We start from the raw sequence: 21,787 nt of genomic DNA on the forward strand, positions 1-21,787 counted from the left end.
TTAAGTAATTTCTTTGCAATATCAATGGCACATATATAGTGTATCTTCATTTGGTCAAGTGTATTGTTGTAGGGACCATTTAGCTACTTTTCCCTCAAAATAACCTGTTCAAAACTAAGGCTATATGGGATGACAATCAAGTGAGCACCAATTTTGAAGTCTATAGTAATCTAAAGGTAGCCATCAATGCAAGTAGGCAAAAGATTCTCACTTAGCCTTCATTCACAACCAACAAAGGCATAAGATTGAGTTTTGATTTGGAATTAAATCAATCTACAAGAGAAAGATCTTATCCCATTTTATCTAAAAGCTTAAGGGCATATTTGGGGAAAAAAAAATATTCTAATTTTTGGCAGGTAGATATTGGACTTTTCTACATCCCACATGAGTCTTTTTCTTTTCTATAAAATGTGGAAATCTAATTCTTATTGAAAAATTACTTTTCCATCTCTCTTTTTTAAAAACTCTAATAAAAAAATAAGACTTTTCTTCATTTTTCCATTGAGAACCAAACGAGTTGTTAATATTTAGGACATGTAGTTTCCGTTTGGGTCACTTCACATAAAAATATCATATACCAGTGACTAACAACTAACATCCAATGAACCGGATTAGCATTGACTATCACAACCTCTAACAACCATTTCAGGGCTAGTAATGACATATGGTCTAGGTTTTTGACAAGGATCTAAGTGCTATAACACTGGATATAGCAGCCAGTGGCCAGCATGGCACATGCCGCAATCAAAATTTGAAAACACCAAGAACCTTTGTTTTAATATAGAAAATATTACAAACAAAATTAATGGATGTTCTGCCAACTCATTCTAGGTAACAATATTGGCGTGCCTTGGTGCATCCTGTTGGCACAAACAAGCACAGGCCGGCATTTGAAACCTTGCTTACAGAATTTAGCAATTTTTTTAACCCTTTATATAAAAATAAATTTTTAAGAAGAATTATTAAGGGCTTTACTAATTAAACTAGACGATATTGAAATAATAGTTTCATGACCACATCCAGAACTGTAAGTTGAAACAATGGTCCAATATATTAAGGATCAAGCATCCATAAGTTGCATTTATCAACTAGTTTCTTGAAAATTGACACAATTATGAAATACAATAGGTAAAATATAATTTTGATTTAAAGAGGAGAGAGAGAGACTGGCACCCACCCACCTGTTTATAATTAGTAAGGAGAAGAAAGAGTGTACATGAGGAGGATTGCTGAGTCTTGACAATGATCTGTCTGCTGTGAGCTTCCAAAGTGGCCTATCAGCAACTCTTGATGGCCTGATAGAGAGGAGAATACGCATCAGTTGATTACATTCATCATTAGCTTAGCTGTCAAATGGGTGAGAAAGGTTAAAATGCCAACTTAAACCATTAGGGTAAAGCACATGGCAATACAGACTGGGGAAGAGATACAGAAAGTGAGTAGGAACCAATCCATGCGACGGACCAAAATCTGATCTGATCACACCATCTCCTAGATCAAATGCATGAAAATATATTTTGACATAGCTTACAACATTGCACTTGAACAATTCTTCAAAACATTTTGATAAAAGATTTTATAACCCACTGAAAGGAATTCTTGGCTTTCAACTTCTAATAGATGCTAAAAATAACCAAATATGCTGAGAAGTATATTCCTATATTCACTCATGGAGCACAATATAAGGGTCTCTAAAGGCCACAGTGAAAAGCAGATCTATCTTAGTCTGACAAATAACAACCTTGTTACTCTTACAACGAGCAGAAAATTTTCTAACAAGGTTCACTGTCTTGGTACCAAATCCTATACCGGTACCATTCTATTACGGTGTCGGTACATAAGGTACGAAGGCCGGTTCAGCATATTAAAGTTGGTACACCTTCTGTACCGTATACTGATTTGGGACCGATAGGATATAGTCGGTACGCACTGGTATTAACCAGTATGGAAAACCTTGATTGTAACTCAGTGCTAGCATTAAACTCAAAGCTACATAACTTATATAGATGTACATGGATATTAAACATGATGAATGCAGTAACTTTCTTTGCCCAAAAGTAGGAAAACTAAGAAGAAAAGAAAGAAGTGAAACAACTTGATTATCCACAGACAGCCAAATTTTATGGAAAAAAGGGGCCAGGTTGCTCAGTGAATCAACAGATCACGTATATTGAACAAGATTCAATTTGAATAGTGCAATCTTGTTAGAGAGCAACTAAACAATATCCAGACAACAGTACAACAGGCTTTCAGGTACAGAACCTTGCTTTATATTTCTCAAGTCACTCTCTTCTCCGACTCTTATGGTGATGCTTGGATCTCTTCTCCTTCCTTTTTGTTTTCCTTGACTTTTTCTCCTCTGATCTCTTCTTCTCTTTGGAATGGTGTTTCTTTGCGATACATGAATCATCAGTCTTAACCTTTATATCAGAATCATCTTTAAGCAGCTCATAAGATCTTAGAACAGAAGGCTTTTCTGGACCAAGAACCCGGCGTTCCCATTCTTCTTTCACCCGCACATCAGGATTCAACAAGGGCTGTCCATCATGATCTAAATATGTTGATGAGAGATATGGACCAGGTTCATCCATCCTTGAACCTATGGCACCTCTGCCTCGCTTGGCCCTGGCATGCAACACAAAGGAGTTCTTGTCCATGAGGAACATCAGAGAAAGCAATAAAAGCACCCATCCTGTGCTCAACACAAATTACTCGTGAAGTGCAACCACAAAGTGGCACTTTACTCTTAATGAAGCTGAATATATATAAAATCAATAGACTATAAAAACCAAAGGACTGTCTAAAAGGAGATTACAAACATAGTTTACATGTTAAATGACATGCCAGAAAATTGCAATTGCTTTGATGTTCGGCAAGTCCATAGTTAATGCAATATTCAGTCCGATGACAAAATAACGAGATGATCAGCCATTGCTTACCTTGAGTGAAGAAACTCTTCAATTTCAGCATCCCTTAGACCATCATCATCATCAAAGTTGCGATCCTCAGGACCCCGTTTGCTCGATGAAGAAGAAACAGCAGGATCTCTATTGGCTTGTTTGTGCCTTGAACTAGAACTTGATTTTATCAAATTAGTGTGCTGTTTGTCAGCCCTCAATGTGCTTTCATCTTTTGTGCCACTCTTCAGCTTAGCCTCCAACTCCAGTTCCTTTTCTCGAGCACGCCACATTTCACCAACCTCGACAGTTCGATTTGCTGAAGAATAATCAACATTTAAATAATATTAGCCAACTAGTCAGACATAAACATCCAACACACTGGAGAAAAACTAGGACTCTGTAAATGATGAAAAAATTCAACAAGCAAAATTAGATTGATAAGATGCAAAGAATATTGCTTTCAGTAAAGTTTTGGCTATTTCTTAGAGAAGCTGCTAATAAACAAGTGACATATTGACCTTAAACAGAAATTTGAAAATTTGCAGTTTCACCACCAGTGCAGACCACTGTCTACCAGACAACCTTGGGATCGCAGCCACTGGTAAGATGCAAGCAGAAATGATCCTCTGCTGCCTTTGTCCTAACAAGAATATCTATTTTAAGTGACAATGATACAGTTTTCAGACTTTAGCTGCGGAACATTACTTGGTGGCAAAATCACTTGAACAGCGCATCACCTATGTATTTAAATCCTTGTGGCGTGCTGCCCCCGGTCTTTGATTTAAAGTGCCACTTTTTGCAGAAGCTCAGATAAGATGATCAGAAGAAATAAGGTATTATGCTTAGCTTTCACAATACGTAAATAAAGCCAATAGTGGGATGGGCACAAAAAGTGTCATAAGAAATCTCTACGGCTGCAGTGATGCTCTGATATGATGACTAAGTCACAGGACAACCAAAAGAGGTTTATGCATGCCTTTAAGCTGTTAAGGGCCCAAAAAAGGTCTAAGATTGAGAAGGGATCTCTGGAATAGTATCTTGGACTGATTCCATTCGTTGGGATATCGAAATAGGTTATAATCTGAAATTTGCCAGGTTGCTTTTGGACAAAATTACAAAAGAGGGACTGGGTGCACTTACCTGAGTCAATTCACTAAGCAGACACCAAATCTGATCTCCAAAGGCACCAGAAAGTAATTAATGTTAGTCTTGGCACATACGTTACATGGTTGTTTTTTTAAATATAATGTCTAGATAAATCTTTTGTACTGAGGATGGCATCTTGCGATTCTAATCATCTTAAACCTGAAACATGCTCCATATTTTGACCCTAATAACCATCCCAAGGAGTGTAAAAGGCATTCGATTCAATAAGAACAGCAAACTTCAATTTACCAAATACCATTTTCTGATATTCAAGCAGGCGAAATTCGGATTAGATTCAACAATTCTACCTTAGATCTCATCAGCCACCAAAGAAGACTTATCTACTGGTTCTACAGATCTTAGTATCTGATTCACCTGCTTTGAGTTTTATAATGCACATCTGCTGTTATGGCTACCGCCTGACTTTTGAGCCATATACAATAGTCTGACAGCACCTACTATGCATCTTTACCCCGCTTTTAACTTCATACTACTAAGGTTTATTTGAGTGTTTATGAACCATATAGCACCCATTACAATACTCATTTGACGGTTTTGTATTCTGTTTTAGTTAATGGTATCCAATTTAGGTCTTCTTTTCATGTCCATTCTTTAATATCTTAATCATTTCCCTTACATGTTTGTTTAGGTTGTTTCATCTTATTGTTTAAGCCACTTTTTCCAAATGCAGTCCATGTAGCTGCAAATGGACCCACACATGCAGATGTTGTCCCACAATCACAATGTATTGCACGAATGTAATCCCTGTATGCAGCGAAGCACCATAGCAGGTTGTTCATCCCCGGATGCAGTGGTGCCCCATAGCAGGTAGTCAGGCACCCACACAAGGCCTAAGTGGCCTGCATCAGTGGTCCATGCCTCATCTCTCTCTCTCTCTCTCTCTCTCTCTCTCTCTCACATTCACTCATATACACACACTCCACTCGCCCCACTTTATTTACTAAGGGGTAGATTTTTTGCTACATTAACCTAATTGAAATTAGAGAATAGTACATACCATTTCTTTCAGTGGAGATATTAAAATAGGCTCCCAAATAAGTGTGCAAATGTATACTCAAGTTTCCTTATTTTTTCTCTTAATGTTCACTTGTTTATTTCTAATTTCTCACTCGTTGTTATCTATTTATGTTTATCAAGTTTATTTTCTAACTTTTATAAATACTAACTGTATATGCACTCACAAACAGCATTTGTGCTATTTGAAAGACCTAGCTGCCAAGCCCACTTTCTAAACACTGGTTCAGGGATTGTTGAGCTGTTATGAAGATTTTTGCTCTGTTATAAATTCAAGCTCTACTTGGAAGTTTTCAAATTTCATAAAAGCCTTTTTAGGATTTGAGGTGCTCGACACTAGGTTACTCTGCCTTTATCACTAGCCTTCACCACCATTGTTACCTTAGTTATTAAATGTTTAGTCAGTCTTTTTTACCCTGCATGGCTATATAAACAATTTACTGGAGCATTTTCCTTGTCATAAGGCCATACTTCCCTAATACACATGGAATAAATAGTATAAAGGGAATGCCCATGAGGATTAAAATTGATTTCCAAAGCAAAGAATAGGAAACAACCAATAAAAACATGAGAGAAAATTGTCAAAAGTGCCTGTGAAACGATAAGATCTTGGTGAAACCAGTGAGAAACAAGTTGGCAATGGATTTACTACAAGTTGCATTAGAAATTTTCCAAGTTTTAGCACCCTGTTGTTTCCTCTGACAGTCTCAACCACCCCCCATTCTAGAAATACTAAACTCAGGCCCCATTTTGCATTGCTTTTAGAGGGCCAAAAAGCCGTTCTTGGAGAGACAGAGACTCTTTTGGGATATCTTTAGGTGTTTGGTAAAAATTTTGAAACATCTTTCTCCTTCCTCCAAAAGCTGAAAAAAAAATCTACTAGGGAAAAGCTCCAATTTGGAGGTTTTGGGCAACAACACTATTGGAGACATGTCGGGAAGCTGCTTTCTTGGGAGGGGAAGACAAAAGCTCACCCAAGAGACCTGAATTTGAGTCCTAACAATGAAATTCTTTAAAAAACTAAATTAAAATATTTTTTATTGCCATAATTGTGATTAGTGATTTTAAGTTTCAACCTTATCTATTATCATGATTTAACATAACAAGCATAAGTGTCATCTAGCAATCAAGATATGCTTAAATTCTTGGTTCACATGCATGTCGACATGTAAGTTCTAAGACATAATGGCATATAGCCACGTTAGCATAAATCTCGAGTAAATCTTTGATGCTCTCCACCTACATGAATTTTGGCATAAATTTCTTATTTGCTAGCTCATATATCATCATTGACCAATTTCCTCAGACTTTGTATACATCATGCAAGAATTTTAGACTAGAGGCCAACAAGATCTCATAGTCACCTTCCTATGTTATTGCATGGATTATACCATCTCCATGTTCTAGTTCTAGATCTAGAACATACTTCTCTTCTTACCTTTACTTCAATCTAATAAGTTATCCAATTTTCAAATTGTATCTAGTTTGCATAGATGTCCTAGAATTTATTCCTTAACCCTTGACACTCATCAATCGACATGGGCTACAAATTTTCCCATTAATTCTAGAACCATTGTTTTATAGCATGCTCTTTCAGAAGACTCACTTGTCATGCATCTTAAGGAGGTAATTTGTTTCTATCTAATTATCCTTCCAGTGCATTTTCACACTAAGATTAAAATGAATGAAGATTCTTATGTATGCCAATGGTGTATAGGTTTTGAACCATCATTCATACTTTCCTGTAAGGTCGTTAAGGTCTTATGTGCTGATCTGAAGCAAGGATACAGATACTACATACAAATACAACATGATATAGATACTTCAATAAAGAAAATATTGGAAAGTAGGATACATGGATGGAATATGGTAATATAAAAACACAACATACTCCATGCTGAATGCAGTAACGTAGACATTCATAAACTTTATCATATCACCATTTAATTTATAGACAACATAACCTAACTCCATACAATAAGACTGACATCATGAAATCTAAAATTAACCACCCATCATTAGAAGGAAGGTCTACATTCAACGAAAGAAAAGAAAGCCCTCGCTTCATCCATGAAGGCATTCGGAAGGTATTCTGGCATACCAGGGAATTCTCAAAGGCCTCCTTATATATTTAAGAAGTCTGATATATAAGATAAATATCTGATACATATCCTAACAAATATCATATAGAGATGCAACATGCAATATTAAATATCCATGCTTTCCACTTCCTCTCATTTTAAAATTTTGTAACCAAAATCTTCCACCTAGGGAGCAGCCACATGCTGTAGAAACTCTTCAAAATCTTGCTCCTGTTTCCCATGATCTTCCACAATCAAAATCTTCCTGTATGAAATTTAGGAACCCCACTTCCGTCTTTTGCATCCAAACCTACTCTCCAACCTACTCTTAGGGTCTGTTTGGATGACTGCACTGAAAATCCAATTGGATTCATGGATCAGGCCGGCACAATCAGCAAAATTATGAGATTACAGACTGGGCTCAGCCTATATTCATAAGTACCCAAGAATAGCTTTGGAGTGGGCTGACTTGAATTAAAGACCAGTAGGCCTTTTTTTTTTCTTCCTAAGAAATTCGAGCCGGCCCACTCCAAAGCTATTCCAAGATACTTATGAATATAAGCCTAACCCAACCTATAATCCCATGATTTTGTTGCTTGTGCTGGCCCAATCCATGAATCAATAGGATTTTCAGCTCAGCCATCCAAATAAACCCTTAGTTTCGAAACTAAGATATAAAGGAGAACATCTCATGAAGTCTACTAATTTTCTTCCCTGAAGATGCCTTGTGTCAATATGCATGATCATAATGCACATTAGCAGAATGGAAAAGTCAAGACAAAATAACTAAGAACATGCTGGGCTTGTTTGGATGTGCTGGTAAGCTATCCCAAGAATATACCTAAGAAGTTAGCATGGGAGAGAGTAAAGATTTTTTCTAATGAAGGAAACTTTAGCCTCTGCAATCCCCAGAAAAGGGGATACTGGAAATCACTTCTAAGAAAACTCCAGTATCCTTCTTTTTTATAAATTCTATGATCCAAAATCTCCTGATGCATCGAGTTTTTTCTGCTATTGTTGCCTAATTCTCCTCTACCTTCACTATCTCTCTCTTAAGATTTGATGGGGGGAGGAACTTATCACTGGAATAGCTTATGGGGGCACCGAAACAGGTCCTTCATCTATTGCAAGGACTATCAACTTTCGCCATTGCATACTCAAATCTATTCCAAGGACTATTTCCTTAAAAATCTATATTCTGGGCTTCAAACAGAAGCATAGGTTATTTGAAAATACATATCTTCCTTGATAAATCTCTGAACATGACATGCACTTTCCGTGTTTCTCAAGACATCACCTTATCTCACTCCTACCCCTCTAGCCCTCCCTTTATTCTTAATTATTAAGAGCCTAACCTTTCTCTATCCTTCTTTTCCCAGTAAAGCATAGCCTTCCCCTAAAACACATGCTTCTTCATTGTGCTATGATTACTCAAGTTTACAATAGCTACTGCAGTGCTGATGTGTCCATGGATATGATATCTATTGGTCTTTTTTCTCAAATTAACAACCTACCATCCATTTAACTCTTCATGATTGCCATCTGCTAAAAAGGCATTTAATAAACTTTCCTAACAATTACAAACAAATAAACTGACTGTGCATTCTCAAAGAAATCTATTTGCACCAAGAGGCATCAATCATACCAAAAAATTCTCAACGTTTCTACAAGGTAAGACATAATGGCTGAAGAAATTACTATTCCATCCTCCAACAAACCAAGAAATAGGATATTGATCCTCTTCAAGCAAATATGATGCAATCAAGGACAATGGACCCTCTAAAGAGGGCCTTACTGCAAACATCTATTGTTCAAAGAAAAGACCACCAAGATCTGGTTGCCCCTTTTATTTGATTCCAAGTGATCTAAATTCCAGCCCATTTAGTTAGCTTCTTTCCTAACTTTCGATCTGATCTTTAGGGGTCCTTTTAGGCTTAATTTTGTTTCTCCAACATCAACAGATTTTAGATTTACTTGGCAGGCCTATTTCGAGGGTGTAATGAACATCTAAAAACACTAGCACAGGGCACCCAATAATGGTTATTTAGTCTCATATTTGTAGCATGATTGGACTCAAATTTGAGAAAACACAAGTGACCAGTAAGCCCTAACTAAAAAACAATAAGAACAAGCTGTTGGTCCCTATAATGGGCGTCCTAAGAGGATTCAGCTAGGGCAGCCAGTTGGTTTAATCCTTGAAATGCCTTCAATTTATTTCTAAATTAGTGTAGAACTTGTGACATGATAAGCCTATTAAAGGGGTCTTATAGCTGACCCTTCTGTAGCCAGACTGAAGTTCAAATGAGAATGTAAGATGACTGTGGTTTATCAACGACATTTTTGTAATTTGTTGTAAAAAATGCCTTTCTTTACTGAGGATTTACATAAGTGAATAAGTAGATCCGTCAGCATATTTATCATCTTTAATGAACTACATATGATCTCAATAAGGTCCATGTGCTAGGTTTAAGTAGTCCAATCAAGGAGTTTAACCAACTGTTTCGTCAGAACTAAGACCAGGCTGTAATCATTTGCAACACTCTACGACCTAGGACATTGATCTCAATGGTAATAGAAAATGGACAGCAGCATATGTTGATAGAAAGTAATTAAACAAGTGAGTGTAATTGAAACATTCAATGAACAAATTACTCACACTTAATTTTTGATGAGTGCTTTCCTTCATCATCAAATGCAACTTATAATAGAATTTAATGAAAACAACGGCTTATTGAAGAAAATAAGCTTAACGAAGAAACAGGACCATTTCAGTAAACAGGAAAGGATCAAATATAATGGGGCAGAGATGGGAGATATTTTCTATATGTTGTGACAACAAAAGCAAACTATGCTTATCTTATCCATGGAATGTTGCAAATATAGATGCTGGCAAATTGGATTTGTTTAACACGGAGAAAGACAATTTCACTGTTTCTAAAAATAAAAATCTAAGAAAAACTGTTAGCTGATATCTTGCTTTCCCTTGCCTCTGCCAGGAGTGGAAAGGCTAAACATAGAGAAAAATGGGGTCCGGTGATTTCTTTTCCCAATCACCTAGTAGTCCTATACCGCTGCCCCATGTATATATCAGCACAAGAAAGAAAGCTAGTTGCAAAGTTTATCAGAGACTGCTTGGTTATCATACAGAGATTGTCTTATTACTCAATATATAATGAGTCTTGATGAATGCACAACCCTTCTAGAGAAAGGAGTTCATGCAATGACAGTAGTGTGATCAGTGTTTCATGTGCATTTTCCGATTTGCCTTTCAGAATGTGAAAACCTCTACCTTCAAGAAGTGAGAACTACTTGAAAAGTGCTGTTGTATTAGTCTGCTGGATAAAAACAAACTAGTAATAGGTTACTCCAGGTTTTTTCATTCTATATGCCTGTTATTATTCATGTACATAGGGAGCGGTCTACAAGCACACGTCTGAAGGTTCAATTAGAAAATTGATGTGTGCCCAACATACAGTCAATAAGTAGGTACAATAAGCTGTCTTGTTTTGTTTCCGTAGAGGATTTGTTATCAATCCTAGTTTGAGCAGAAATTGTCATAAATAAGCTATTTAGAATATGACAGGATCCGATCAAAAGTCTTTCCAGCTGATGGTAAAATTAAGTATTAAGCTCAAGAATCAGGATTGTTTTTAAGAGAGTCCTCTAAAATGTTAATGTGTGAGGGCTGCTGAGATGAAAGAAGTTATAGTAGCATATCTATCAAGAAAATAGAAATTAATTTAACCCTGTGAAAAGCCTTAGTTGCTAAAATTAACTCCCCTCGTCAAGTCATTTTCTTAATAGAAACGTGTGACTTGCATGAAATTCTAGTTACCTTTCAGAACACTCTAAACCCTTATCATTGAAAAGTTATTTTTTATTCAAAAAGGTGGTAGCGAACCTGTATAAGGTTCGCTGCAACTTTCCATCATATAACTTTGATTTACAGCTAACAGGAACCAGTCTAGATCCAACCTGAGTTGAACAACTCTCTAAAGAACTGAATCAAGAGACAAGAATACACTTTCTCCATATCAAACACGAACTGAAAATTCTAGTCGAGATTTGGCTGAGAGAGAACTACCTTCAGTGGGTCAAATTAAAAGAACTGACTGCATACATAAGACCAATCAGGTTAGAGAGACCATCCAACCCAGTTTTATTTAAATCCCATTATGATGATGATGATGATCGTAATAAAAATAGTAATAATAACAACAACAGCAGCAAAAATACAGTAATACTGTAACAATAATTTCCAAATAAAACTAACCTTGTTGCACTCCTAGAACTGTGGCAGTGAGAAACCGTGAATTTGGACGACTCCTTACATTAGGCTGGTGGAGATAAACTTGAACACCTTCTTTGTCAGCTTGCAAGCGCAATCTCCTTGCCTCTTCCATCAGTAATGCAGCAAGGCGGTTCTCTGTCTCCAGATCCATTGATTGTGTGGTCTGTGATCCACTGAGAGATGACTGAGATTATATTTACAATTCCAATTAGATAATACAAAGGATAAATGTTGCGAGAAAAGTGCAGTTGAAAGTAATAATTCTGTCAAAATGAACAATGATCACCAGTGAAAATTATAGTCAATCTAAGATTTCATTTTCATGATCTTTCTTTTGTCCATTAGAGCATCTTACAAAACATTTCCAATGTCTCTCATTAGGCGCAACATCCACTGATATCGTGACCTATTATGACCATCAATATTGCAATATACTTGCTTTACAAAATGAACCACCCTAGTTACAAGCAAAACCTCAAGACACTACAGGACACATGATATTTTCAAAACTGAAATTCCCGTAGAAACATGTGATGAAAAATTAGTATAAACAGATACATTCTCATTAGATTTGACATTGTATCAGCCATCCAAATATCTAAAGGTGGAATTCAAAAAGGCTGAACGAAATAATACTTATGTTATGGCGTATACAGTATGCTGAAAAATGGAGCTAACATAGAACTGTATTGATTTTGCTGATTCATTATAAAGGATAGGACTTTTGGGGCTTCAAGGTTACCTATCTCGAGATAATCCACGCAAACATGATTTTTTGGGGGGGAGGGAGGCGGACTAACTCAGAACATGAACTCTATCAGATAATTGATTTGTTCATGAACTACTCTGTCATAATCACAACAAGCTATTTGCAATTAATAAATCATATTTCTAACATATCAGATAAATTTTGAAAAGAATTCCAATTCCTTTATGATTTGATTCAGTTTAGAAGCCATTGCCACACCCAAAGAAACAACCGACAGGCATCAATTTTCTTCGAAAGAATCAAAAACAAGAAACTCCATGGAGCACCCCCAACAAATCCAATATTAAAATTAATTCATCCAAAAGAAAGGAACTGAAATCCCTAGAAATCGAAATTCAGAACTGACCTAAAATTCGAGACCAAGAGAAGAGTAACGACGCGCCTCGCCTGCCTCCTCGACTTTCTAGCGATCCCGAACGAAGAGTCGATGAGAGAGAAGAGACGCGGCGGAGATGGTAGGGTCGGCGGAACAACTTCCTTCGAGAGCCCTGGAGGAATAAAAATTCTCTTAATCGATCGGATCCAATGGGTAACCCTCCACAGAACGCCACGTCATCAAATACACGAATCTTAAAGTGAAAACTAGCGTTAACGCAGCCGGTTGTTCCACCTGGTTTCTCCGACGAAGTGCTCAGCGATCGACGCCGGCGTGGAGAGCTCAGGACTCGAACTTACGCTCCGTTTGGGAGTTTGAGGGAAAAGAGGAAGGAATGAAAAATTTTAATGAGGAAGAAAAAGAAAAGAAAGGGATAGAATAAACTTTTTCCTCAGGTTTAGGAGAGAAAAGAAAAGAAACATATTTTTTTAACATTTTTATTAAAATATTTTTATTATAAAAGGAGCATGCTTATGAATAGATATGCAAATAGATAAGCGGATAGAACTAAAAATCCTTTTTATTATTTTCAAGATAGTCAAAATAGGAACATCCATGATGTCTAATAATGTGCAACACATTTTTTGTTGCTGAAAATTGGACCCGGAGGTGACCATGATCCATTTTTTCCCCCAACATCTTCCGAATCATATTCAAAATTGAATGATATTACCTAGAAGACTTGCATTGATGGTAAATACAAGGCACATTCATTCACTATTTTCCTAAAATAGAGAAAGAGATCTGCCAATGATCGTATGTGCCTGTATGCAGTCCATCAGCTCGGATAAGCTGCATTTCCAGAACTTTTTATCAATAGCATAAGGTAACATTTGCTTCTTCCCTCTTAACTGCTGCTGTACGGATAAGCGGTTTTTAAAAACTACTCTTTTTACATGAGAAAAAAAGGTCTCCTGAATCAATCACCAATGCTTCAGAAAACTCAATGGAAGAATTAACCTGGTCGATATTGGAGGTATGAGATGATTAAAATTTGGTTCTCTGAACCAAAGAAACAAGGCTGCCTTGGCATGGGAATTGCATCAAATAAATAATGCTAAAGGATCTCTTAAGCTAATGTTGCATCAAATAGTTCCTGGGGACATCAATAGAAGCCAAAGACAACTGCTATGAAAATTTGTGGTATCAACATGACGAAGCAAGTTGCCCTTACAATTGGAACATAGCAGACTTTTATTTCAGCATATTGAAAGAAAAGCAAAGATGAACACCAAGGATCTCCTCTACGCAATTTTCCATCTGAAGATCCCAACAGTTGGTTTCTTGCAGGGTGAAGAACCAGGAATAAATAGGGGAAAAATACGAAATCTGTTTGCTACATGAGTGAGATCAAAATCCAACAATAAGTCAATGTTATGTTTGATGGCTCTTCATATGAGATGGAAAGAATGGAGAAATGAAACCTTGAAGAATTTTATGCAAACATCCAGAACTACTCTGACAGGGGGACAAAAGAATTTTACAGGCACAGCAAGAAAAGGCACAGCAGTCTCACCTCTCTGCCAAGCATTTTTTTCGGAAAAAAAAAAAGAAGAAAAACTCTAGATTACAATACTTTATTTGAACTGGTGGAAAGTTGAACTTGCTTAACCGCCTTGTTAGAGCTAAATTGACAGCTCAGGAATGGAATAGTTTAACAACTATTTGGCTCACGGGAGAGTGGAGCCGGATATCATTTTAAAGATAATAACAGCTCATGATCCCCCTTTATTCCCTATGAATAATAACAGCATCTACTTCAGATTTTCCCTTCAAAGTTTAGATCTTTAACTAAAAACAAAAGCCCCGTATCCTATCTGATGAAAAATCCAAAAGAAAGATCAAGATATTTACGGAATCAATTCAATGGAATCGTAAGAAGAAAGGGAGAAGAGATCAAACCTTCCAAGGCCGCCTATGGGTATATAGAGATTGAGATGAGATACGAAAGGTTAAAACAAAAGATGCCCATATATTTATCCTATTCTTTTTATTTAAGAGTAAAATATATATTATAAAAAATTTATTAAGTTTCAATTCTTTTCTCTCCAAATTCTTCCACTTATGGAAGAAGAAAAAAAAAAGAGAATTGAAACTCAAAATTTTTTCTCCTATTTTCTTCTCTCTTTTTTTTTCCTTTTTCAGCGGAAGAAAAGGGAGATCGGCGAGCAGGGCCGTCCCAATCCTTGGGCAACCCGGCCCAAAGAAAGGCCCACCGCAGAGGGGAGAAAAGGTGGGGGACGATGGTGGTCAGGGACAGGGAAGGGACGGTGGTCGGGGTGGGGATAAGGGAGCTGGGAAGGGGCTGCGGCGAAGCGGGGACGGCGGCGTCGAGGGACGAGGAGGGGTGCCGTAGTGGAAAGGGAGTTGTGCGGAGGGGGAGCAGGCAAAAAGACGGCAGAAAGAAGAGGGCGTTGTTAGAATAATTTCAAAAATATGGGCTTACACTGATTGCGTATTTTTGTTTTATAAAACGGGTTAGACGTATGGCTCAGAATGGTACTATGGTTAAGCCCAATATGATGTGTGATCATTTTGTTTTATGGGCTTTGGTGCACCTTGGATGTATAGGATTGAGTCCTATTTATTGTGGTACTTTTGGTATGTAGGCCAGGAAACCCAATTAGGGTTTTGGAGCCTTTAATGGGAAGGCTCCTCTATGTTTCCTATATATAGGCTAGGTCCCCCTCTCCTCTCCATATGGTTGATAGCTTGCCCCATTGACGGCTATCTTTTGTGAGGAGCAAGGAAGGGAAGATCCAGCCGCTATTATTCCAGGTGATTGAAGAACGTATTCAATATGTCTTCCACAGGTATATCCCTTAAACTTGAATACGGTATTATTTGTGATTCTAAATCTTAGCATGTTATAATTTATGACTTACAATTGGTATCAGAGCCTCCATGCTAGGATTAGAATCCTTCATATACAATTATTATTTTATCTAGATTTATATATTTTATGCATTGGTGAATGGATCTTGTGCATAAATCGATCTTCCATTGATAATCAAATATCTGGTTTTATTTTATTTTAGATTTGAATGAAATATGATTATATATGATTTTCGGATTAAAAAAAAAAAAAATCACTGTTCATCTTCTTCCCTTTCCTTCCCGTAAGCTTTTCTTCCATGAATCAAAAAAAAAAAAAAAAGGGAAGGGGAGGCAAGGCCTCCCTGGACTCGCGTCCGGCCTCCCCGGGAGGCGGACGGCCGCCCCACGGCGCCACAGCAGGCGGACGCCGCCGCCGCTGCGGGCCGCGGGCGCGTCCCAAGCCACCCCACGGCCGGCCGCAGGCCGTGGGGCCTCGCGGCGACGCCGGCAGGCTCGGCCGTGGGGGCCTTCTCCCGGCCACCCCACGGCCGGCCGCAGGCCGTGGGGGCCTCTCGGCGTCGGGGGCCTTCTCCCGGCCACCCCACAGCCGGCCGCGCGGCGGCCCGGGGAGCCTCGCCGGCCGCTCGCAGTGGCCGGCGCGGGTGGCGGCCATGGGTGGCAGCCCGCGGGCTGCCACCATGGGGCAGCCACGGGTAGCAGCCACGGGCTGCTTCCCAGACAAAAAAAAAAAAAAAAAAAAAAAAAAGGGGGTACAGCGGCGGCTAGAGGAAGAAGATAAGAGAGAAATTTTTTTTTAGGTTTTCTTTTGATTGGGCTTGGTTTTGTGAAGCCCAATCCCAATGGGTCCATGGTTGCAGGTTGGGCTCTTTTATATAACCAGCCCAGTTTTATTTAATAGACCAGAATGGATTTTGGGCTGGGGTTAAGAGTTAGTAACCCATTTAATTGTTATTTAAATATTGAATAATCTGAATCAAGGCCCTCATGCATATTGATTATTAAAATATTAAATTTTTGACATATCTTGCTGCCATATATACCTTGAATTTTGTGATTAACATTTTTTGTTTTAAATCACATGTGATTTTGATTATGATTATAGCATGTTTAATGGTTATGATTTTGTCACATAACTATCATTTTGTGATTAAAATTTGTTGGGCATAAAGACTATCCTTATTTTTTCATTAAGAGAATATTTTGAAATTGAAGTGGGTGGTAGCCACCAAAGTGGCACATTCACTGATATTTATCTGATTTTCTCAAAAAAAAAAAAAAAGGGTAGCATTGCATTTTTCTAGATTATTGCATGCAATATCTTGCCCGAAGGTGTTATTGTTTTAAATCACATGTGATTTTGATTATGATTATAGCATGTTTAATGGTTATGATTTTGTCACATAACTATCATTTTGTTGGGCATAAAGACTATCCTTATTTTTCCATTAAGAGAATATTTTGAAATTGAAGTGGGTGGTAGCCACCAAAGTGGCACATTCACTGATATTTATCTGATTTTCTCAAAAAAAAAAAGGTAGCATTGCATTTTTCTAGATTATTGCATGCAATATTTTGCCCGAAGGTGTTATTGTGTATGATGATTTAGAAAAATGGCATGAAGTGATTAATGGGATTGCATTAGCCTAAAATCATTCTTCTGCCCAAAGGCGATGGTGTTTCGAAAGCTGTTGTGATTTTGTTAATTGGCTTCATGATATGTCATAAGAGTACCTTATAGCATGTTGTATTGTTAGCCCAAAGGTGACTTTACAATGATGCACCAAGGCTCTTACCGTAATTAGATTTATATGTTTTTCAAGTTTGATTACGGACTATCTAATTAATAGCCCAAGTTGATTAGATAGATATGTTATCATCCATTGATTGCATGCATCACTTTTGGATGATATTAAATAAAATATGTTGTTTCCGCAATTTTGAATGCCTCTTCCCTATCAAGCCAACTGTCTGCCGTTGAAACCTTGACTGGAAATAATTATGTGAGATGGAAATGAGACATAGAAATAGCACTGGGTTTTCTTGGGTTTAGATTTTGCTTTAGAGGAGCAGCACCGAGCTACGATCTCTCTGATGCACTAGTAATTTCAGCACCTCTTCACTAATCTGCAGATCCTCTCAAGTCATGAGCTAGGCTTCGGTTTCAATTTTGATAGTCAAGTAATGGTTTAAGTTTTATGTAGGCAAACAGATAGATCCCAAGCTCATCTACTAGGTTTTATTGGGGAATTCTGAAGGTGTCGATAAACATTAGGCTTTTCTAGGCAGCAGTTAATGAGGGTTTTCAAGTAAAAAAAAAAAATAAAATGATGATGGGTTTTCTGGAATCAAACAACAGTTGAACTGATATGGAAAACAAACCGCCCGCTGATCACAGATCCATACTTAGCAGCAATGGATGGAGTGATGTGAGCAACAGACCAACTTGCTGATCAAAAATCTGCACTTAGTAGTAGACTGGTCACAGTTAGTAAGCTGAGGGCTCTATAAGAGCTGAGTATTGAGACAGCATGTTTATAGACAATTAAGAGATTGATTTGAGCATCGGAAAGGGACTACAGGGGCTGCTTCAAGAGCAGACCGAGCCAGTATAATCAAATTTGAGCTAAGTTGGACCAAAAATCCTTATTCAGGCTGGTGGCTACTTCTGATAGTTGAGGCTATATGCATGTAGAACTTGAAGCAGATTTAGGCTGGTTGGGTGCCTTGGTCCAGACTCCAGACTCCCCATCTTGGTCAAGCCTTTTACTGAAACAATAAAGCCCCTAAGTTGGTTCAAACTTGAAATTAATTTTTAAGGAATCAAAACATTAGAGAAAGTAATATGTGACCTTTTCATAACCAATACAAAGGTCAACTCATCTCAACATTTTTGTCAAGATTCATCCAACATCTTTAATATGTCCTAAAATCATGGCAGACTCCATGAGGACTACTACAGCTAATTGATATGTCCTAAATATGTGGCGGACTCCACAAGTCCTACTACAGTTTATTGGCATGCCCTATCTCCTTTGGCAACCATGACATTCAATATGAACCTGCTAGCATGGTCGTTTTATGGTCCAGTTTCATGATATAGTCACCTGCAATAAGGCTTGTACTATACCTACTATTAATGGCAAAATGCAATTTCCCCAATTGCTTGGAACGAAAGATCTGGTCATCGAGCCTCTGTTGGTTTTGATGCAACTGACATATTTTAAGCCATCAATAAACATCAATTTTCTGTGTTGTGGCATAAGCATTTATGGCACATTTCAAAGGAGCGAATGGAAAGATTGATGAAAGCTGACATTCTGTCCTCTCTGAATTTTTCAGATATTTATACTTACGTAGATTGTATTAGGAAGAAAAAAAAAAACTGACTCAAACTATAAGGAAGAGATCCACTAGGAGCGATGGTTCTTTTGGATCTTATTCACATCGATATTAGTGGACCGTTACTTTCTACTATATCTGGAAACAAATACTTCATAACCTTCATTGATGATTTCTCGCATTATAGTTATGTTTACTTGAGTAATGATAAATCTCTCGCTCTTGAGAAATTTAAAATATTTAAAATGAAAATAGAAAAGCAATGTGGGAAGAGTATTAAAATTGTGAAATTTGACCGTTGTGGTGAATACTATGGTAAATATGATGAGTCCGGTCAGAACATGGGTGATTTTGCGAGATTTTTACAAGAATATGGGATAGTTCCTTAATACACAGTGTCAGGAATAGTTGAGCAAAATGGTATTTCTGAAAAGCATGATTGGACTCTGAAGGATAAGGTTAGCAGTATGATTAGTAAAACAAATTTGCCAGAATTCTTATGGGGTGAAGCATTGAAATCTGTCGTATACATTCTGAAAAAGGTTCCTAGTAAAGCTGTTGAGAAAACTTCTTTTGAATTGTAGACAAGACGTGAACCCAATTTAGCCCATTTTAGAGTTTGGGGCTGCCCAGTTGAGGTTAGGATTTATAATCATACTGAAAAGAAATTAGACCCCAAATCTACACCAGAATTTATAGATCAAAGGGCTATAAGTTCTATAGTCCTAATCATGGCACCAAAATTATTGAGTCCATTATGGAGAAATTTCTTTCTTGTACTTGGTACTAGTAGGAGTTCTGTATTAAAGAAAACGTTTACAGAACCGAGTCAAGTTGTGGTTTCAATTTTCGTTGTACAAGAAAGAGTTATTTTTCAGCTGATTGCCAAAGTTCATGAAGAACGTGGGCATCAAGAAGAGCCTCACGTTCCTCCTTCAACAGTGGTTGAGTTAGTTTTTTGAACCACAGGTTAGGAGATCACAAAAAGAAAGAATGTCTGCCCTGTCTAATGGCTATATTTTCTATTTACTAGCGAATATTGGGCGTAACATTGATCCCGTCCCTTTTAAAGAAGCATTAACAAGACCTGACTCAGATAAATAGCTGAATGCTATAGAAGATGAAATGTTTTCTATAAAGAGAAATAGAGTTTGGAAACTTATTGAGTTTCTACCATATGTTAACACCATAGGTTGCAAATGGGTTTACAAATCCAAGTTAGACTTAAAAGGAAAATTTGGTGTGTAAGTTGAACAAATCTATATATGGGCTCAAGCAAGCATCCCGACAATGGTATTTGAAATTTGATGAAGTTGTGACTTCTCTTGGTTTTGTTGAAAATACAGTGGACCAATGCATTTATCTCAAGATCAGTAGGAGAAAATTCATTTTTCTTGTTTTGTATGTGGATGATATTTTACTTGCCAGCAGTGACCTAGGGTTACTTCATGAGACAAAAAAAATGTTATCTGCTAATTTTGAAATGAAAGATCTTGGAGAAGCTTCCTTTGTACTTGGAATTGAGATACAGCGTGATAGAGACCGCGGCTTTTTGAGACTTACAGAAGACATACATACGACGCATCCTAGAGAGGTTCAATATGCAAAATTGTGCACCCGGTGATGTACCTATAGTAAAAGGGGATAAGTTTAGCAAAGCCCAGTGTCCAAGAAATGAACTTGAAAGAGAATCTTTGAAGAACATACCCTATGCAAGTGCTGTAGGGAGCTTGATGTATGCTCAAGTTTGCACTAGACCTGACATAGCCTATGCAGTAAGCGTCCTTAGTAGATTTCAATCGAATCCAGGACATGAGCATTGGAAAGCAGCTAAGAAAGTTATGAGATATTTGAAAAAGACTGAAGGTTCTATGCTTACCTTTCAGCGTACAGATCATCTTGAGGTGGTAGGCTAATCAGATTCTGATTTTGCAGGATGTCAAGATGATCTGAAGTCAACTTCAGGTTATGTTTTTATGATGGCTGGTGGTGCCATTTCTTGGAAAAGCGTTAAGCAAACTCTAGTGGCTTCTTCTACTATGCAGGCTGAATTTGTGGCATATTATGGAGCTACGGTCCAAGCCATTTGGTTAAGGAATTTTATTTCTGGACTAAAAGTTGTTGATTCCATCTCGAGACCAATTACCATCTACTGTGATAATAGTGCAGCGGTGTTCTTTTCAAAGAATAACAAGAGTTCTGGTGGCTCTAAGCATATAGACATCAAGTACTTGGTGGTCAAAGATAAAGTTAAAGAAGGGCAGACAAAAAATAGAGCATATAAATACAAAAGCAATGATTGCAGATCCATTAACTAAGGGACTCGCAACGAAAGTCTTTAAGACACATATTGCTAATATGGGCATTGTGGAAACCTTTGATGTTTTTGGTTAGTGGGAGTTATTTATGTAAAAGAACTATATTTTGGCTTGATCCTTTTTACAGGGTATGTAGGCAACCCATATGCTTCGGGTACAACCTCTTCCAATTATAAAAATATTTATCTCCCTATTTATAATTCTGTATTTTGTGCACAGAAATTATAATTATGTTTGAGCATGCATTGCACATATGTCTTTTATTATGATATCATTTTGATCTCGAGATATAATGCATAAAGACATGATGTGAGTCTCTTTTGAGACATATGGCTTCTTTTGAAGCATTTATGAGGACCGATATGAATTAGCACACCTTTGATCACATTTTGGTGCTAATTTCATACTATATACTACCACATTGGTTGGAGGATGGGGATCCATGTCGATAAGGATGTTAGCATTTGTAGCTGTGGAGTGGTCTTACATCGATTAAATGGTGTAACGACTTCCATGCTCAATGTTGATGTTCTTGTTGGACCGGATCATGTATTCAAGGTGATTATCATTTGAGCTATATGTGTGGCCACTTTTGTAGTCTAACCCGAGAGTCGTTTTCAAAACAAAGTTTTTAAATTAATATGACAATCCGTGTTCGCCCAAGTGGGAGAATGTTAGAATAATTTCAAAAATA

General features: G+C 37.5%; 1 protein-coding gene across 3 annotated transcripts; it reads right to left on the reverse strand.

Moving 5' to 3' along the window:
* Positions 1-1,032: 1,032 nt before the first annotated feature.
* Positions 1,033-14,495, reverse strand: LOC103721838 (G patch domain protein). Of its 3 annotated transcripts, none has more exons than XM_008812199.6 (6): positions 12,833-14,495; positions 12,569-12,710; positions 11,436-11,616; positions 2,940-3,216; positions 2,263-2,625; positions 1,033-1,295 (listed from the first exon to the last, which is right to left on the reverse strand). In XM_008812199.6, the coding sequence occupies exons 3-5, from the start codon at positions 11,602-11,604 to the stop codon at positions 2,283-2,285; spliced, it is 789 nt and encodes a 262-aa protein (XP_008810421.3). In that variant the 5' UTR covers positions 11,605-11,616; positions 12,569-12,710; positions 12,833-14,495; the 3' UTR covers positions 1,033-1,295; positions 2,263-2,282. The 3 variants fall into 3 exon arrangements, with proteins under 3 accessions (XP_008810421.3, XP_008810419.3, XP_008810418.3); XM_008812197.6 differs by having other exon boundaries at positions 11,436-11,626; XM_008812196.6 differs by having other exon boundaries at positions 11,436-11,637.
* Between the last annotated feature and the right edge of the window lie 7,292 nt (positions 14,496-21,787).

Source organism: Phoenix dactylifera, chromosome 16, assembly GCF_051530095.1.
Source record: "Phoenix dactylifera cultivar Ajwa chromosome 16, Ajwa_hap1_PhDact_Kaust_v1.1, whole genome shotgun sequence".
NCBI classification, from domain to species: Eukaryota; Viridiplantae; Streptophyta; class Magnoliopsida; order Arecales; family Arecaceae; genus Phoenix; species Phoenix dactylifera.

Bases quoted from the DNA above. Each gene is read 5' to 3' on its own strand.
- LOC103721838 (XM_008812199.6), bottom strand. From the start codon at position 11,604: ATGGATCTGGAGACAGAGAACCGCCTTGCTGCATTACTGATGGAAGAG. The intron at 3,217-11,435 runs GTTAGTTTTATT...ATTATTCTTCAG, and splicing joins AGTTCTAGGAGTGCAACAAG to CAAATCGAACTGTCGAGGTT. The intron at 2,626-2,939 runs GTAAGCAATGGC...GTTGCATGCCAG, and splicing joins GAAGAGTTTCTTCACTCAAG to GGCCAAGCGAGGCAGAGGTG.